The 1,861-nt window shown below is 68.7% G+C and overlaps 2 protein-coding genes across 2 annotated transcripts in view; both read left to right on the top strand.

The window, feature by feature from the left end:
* Positions 1–56: 56 nt before the first annotated feature.
* LOC120859973 (acetylornithine deacetylase-like) lies at positions 57–992 on the top strand (the record flags this gene model as incomplete). The annotated part of the gene is made up of 2 exons (XM_040235853.1): positions 57–513; positions 582–992. Coding segments are annotated over 2 exons (868 nt in total), but the record flags the coding sequence as incomplete, so codon positions are not given.
* Positions 993–1,056: 64 nt separating this feature from the next.
* LOC120859972 (amino-acid acetyltransferase) overlaps positions 1,057–1,861 on the top strand; it is a 1,286-nt gene continuing 481 nt past the window's right edge. Inside the window, exon 1 of the mRNA XM_040235852.1 lies at positions 1,057–1,846. Within this exon, the coding sequence (XP_040091786.1) occupies positions 1,057–1,846 (790 nt within the window). The remainder of the gene's footprint in view (positions 1,847–1,861) is intronic.

The raw sequence follows: 1,861 nt of genomic DNA, 5'->3' as shown, positions 1-1,861 counted from the left end.
AACCTGCTCGCCAGCTACGGCTCCGGTCCCGGCGGCCTGGTGCTGGCCGGGCACAGCGATACCGTGCCCTTCGATGCGGCCCTGTGGCAGACCGACCCGCTCAAGCTGAGCGAGGTGGGCGACCGCTGGGTGGGCCTGGGCAGCTGCGACATGAAAGGCTTCTTCGCCCTGGCCATCGAGGCCGTGCGGCCCTTGCTCGACCAGCCTTTTCAGCAACCCTTGCTGATTCTCGCCACCTGCGACGAGGAAAGCTCCATGGCCGGTGCTCGCGCCCTGGCCGCGGCCGGCAGGCCACTGGGCCGTGCGGCGGTGATCGGCGAGCCGACCGGCCTCAAGCCCATCCGCCTGCACAAGGGCGTGATGATGGAGCGCATCGACATCCTCGGGCGCAGCGGCCACAGCTCCGACCCGGCGCTCGGGCATAGCGCGCTGGAGGCCATGCAGGACGTGATGGGCGAGCTGCGTGGCCTGCGTGCGCAGTGGCAGCGCGAATTCAACAACCCGCAATTCGGCGTGCCGCAACCGACGCTGAACCCGGCTGCATCCATGGCGGCGACAACCCCAACCGCATCTGCGGGCAGTGCGCCCTGGAGTTCGACCTGCGCCCGCTGCCGGGCATGGACCCGGAACAGCTGCGCGCGGCGATTCGCGGCAAGCTGCAGCCGCTGGCGCTCAAGCATCAGGTGCGCATCGACTATGGCCCGCTGTTCCCCGAAGTGCCGCCGTTCGAGCAGCGCGCCGACGCCGAACTGGTGCGCCTGGCCGAGCGGCTGACCGGGCATGCGGCGCAGGCGGTGGCATTCGGCACCGAAGCGCCTTATCTTCAGCGCCTTGGCTGCGAGACCCTGGTGCTCGGCCCGGGTGACATCGACTGCGCGCATCAGCCGGGGGAACACCTGGAGCTGGCACGCATCGAACCTACCGTGGCGCTGCTGCGCCAACTGATCCAGCACTATTGCCTGACCCGGAGCGAAGACGTGCAGCGACGATGAGACCGACCTTCTGACCGAACACGACGGCCATGCCGTCCTACGTCTCTACGCTAATGGATTGCTCATGCAAGACTACGTTACCTGGCTACGCCACGCTTCGCCCTATATCAACGCCCACCGCGACTGCACCTTTGTGGTCATGTTGCCCGGTGAGGGCGTTGCCCATCCGAATTTCGCCAATATCGTCCACGACCTGGTGCTGCTGCACAGCCTCGGCGTGCGCCTGGTGCTGGTGCACGGCTCGCGCCCGCAGATCGAGGCGCGCCTGGCCGCCCGCGGCCTGACTCCGCACTTTCACCGCGACCTGCGCATCACCGACGCGCCGACCCTGGAGTGCGTGATCGATGCCGTCGGCCAGCTGCGCATCGCCATCGAGGCGCGCCTGTCGATGGACATGGCCGCCTCGCCGATGCAGGGCTCGCGCCTGCGCCTGACCAGCGGCAACTTCGTCACCGCACGGCCGATCGGCGTGCTCGATGGGGTCGACTACCACCACACCGGCGAGGTGCGGCGCATCGACCGCAAGGGCATCAATCGTCAGCTCGACGAGCGCAGCATCGTGCTGCTGTCGCCGCTGGGCTATTCACCGACCGGGGAGATCTTCAACCTGGCCTGCGAGGACGTCGCCACCCGCGCCGCCATCGACCTGGGCGCGGACAAGCTGCTGCTGTTCGGCGCCGAGGACGGCCTGCTCGACGAGCACGGCCAACTGGTCCGCGAGCTGCGCCCGCAGCAGGTGCCGGCGCACCTGGCGCGCCTAGGCAGCAACTACCAGGGCGAGCTGCTCGATGCCGCGGCGCAGGCCTGCCGCGGTGGCGTCAAGCGCAGCCATATCGTTAGCTATGCCACCGATGGCGCGCTGCTCAGCG

The sequence above is a fragment of the Oryx dammah genome, unplaced genomic scaffold (assembly GCF_014754425.2).
Source record: "Oryx dammah isolate SB20612 unplaced genomic scaffold, SCBI_Odam_1.1 HiC_scaffold_5434, whole genome shotgun sequence".
NCBI classification, from domain to species: Eukaryota; Metazoa; Chordata; class Mammalia; order Artiodactyla; family Bovidae; genus Oryx; species Oryx dammah.
Note: the sequence above shows the minus strand (reverse complement) of the source record. Positions and strands in the feature narration are given on the sequence as shown.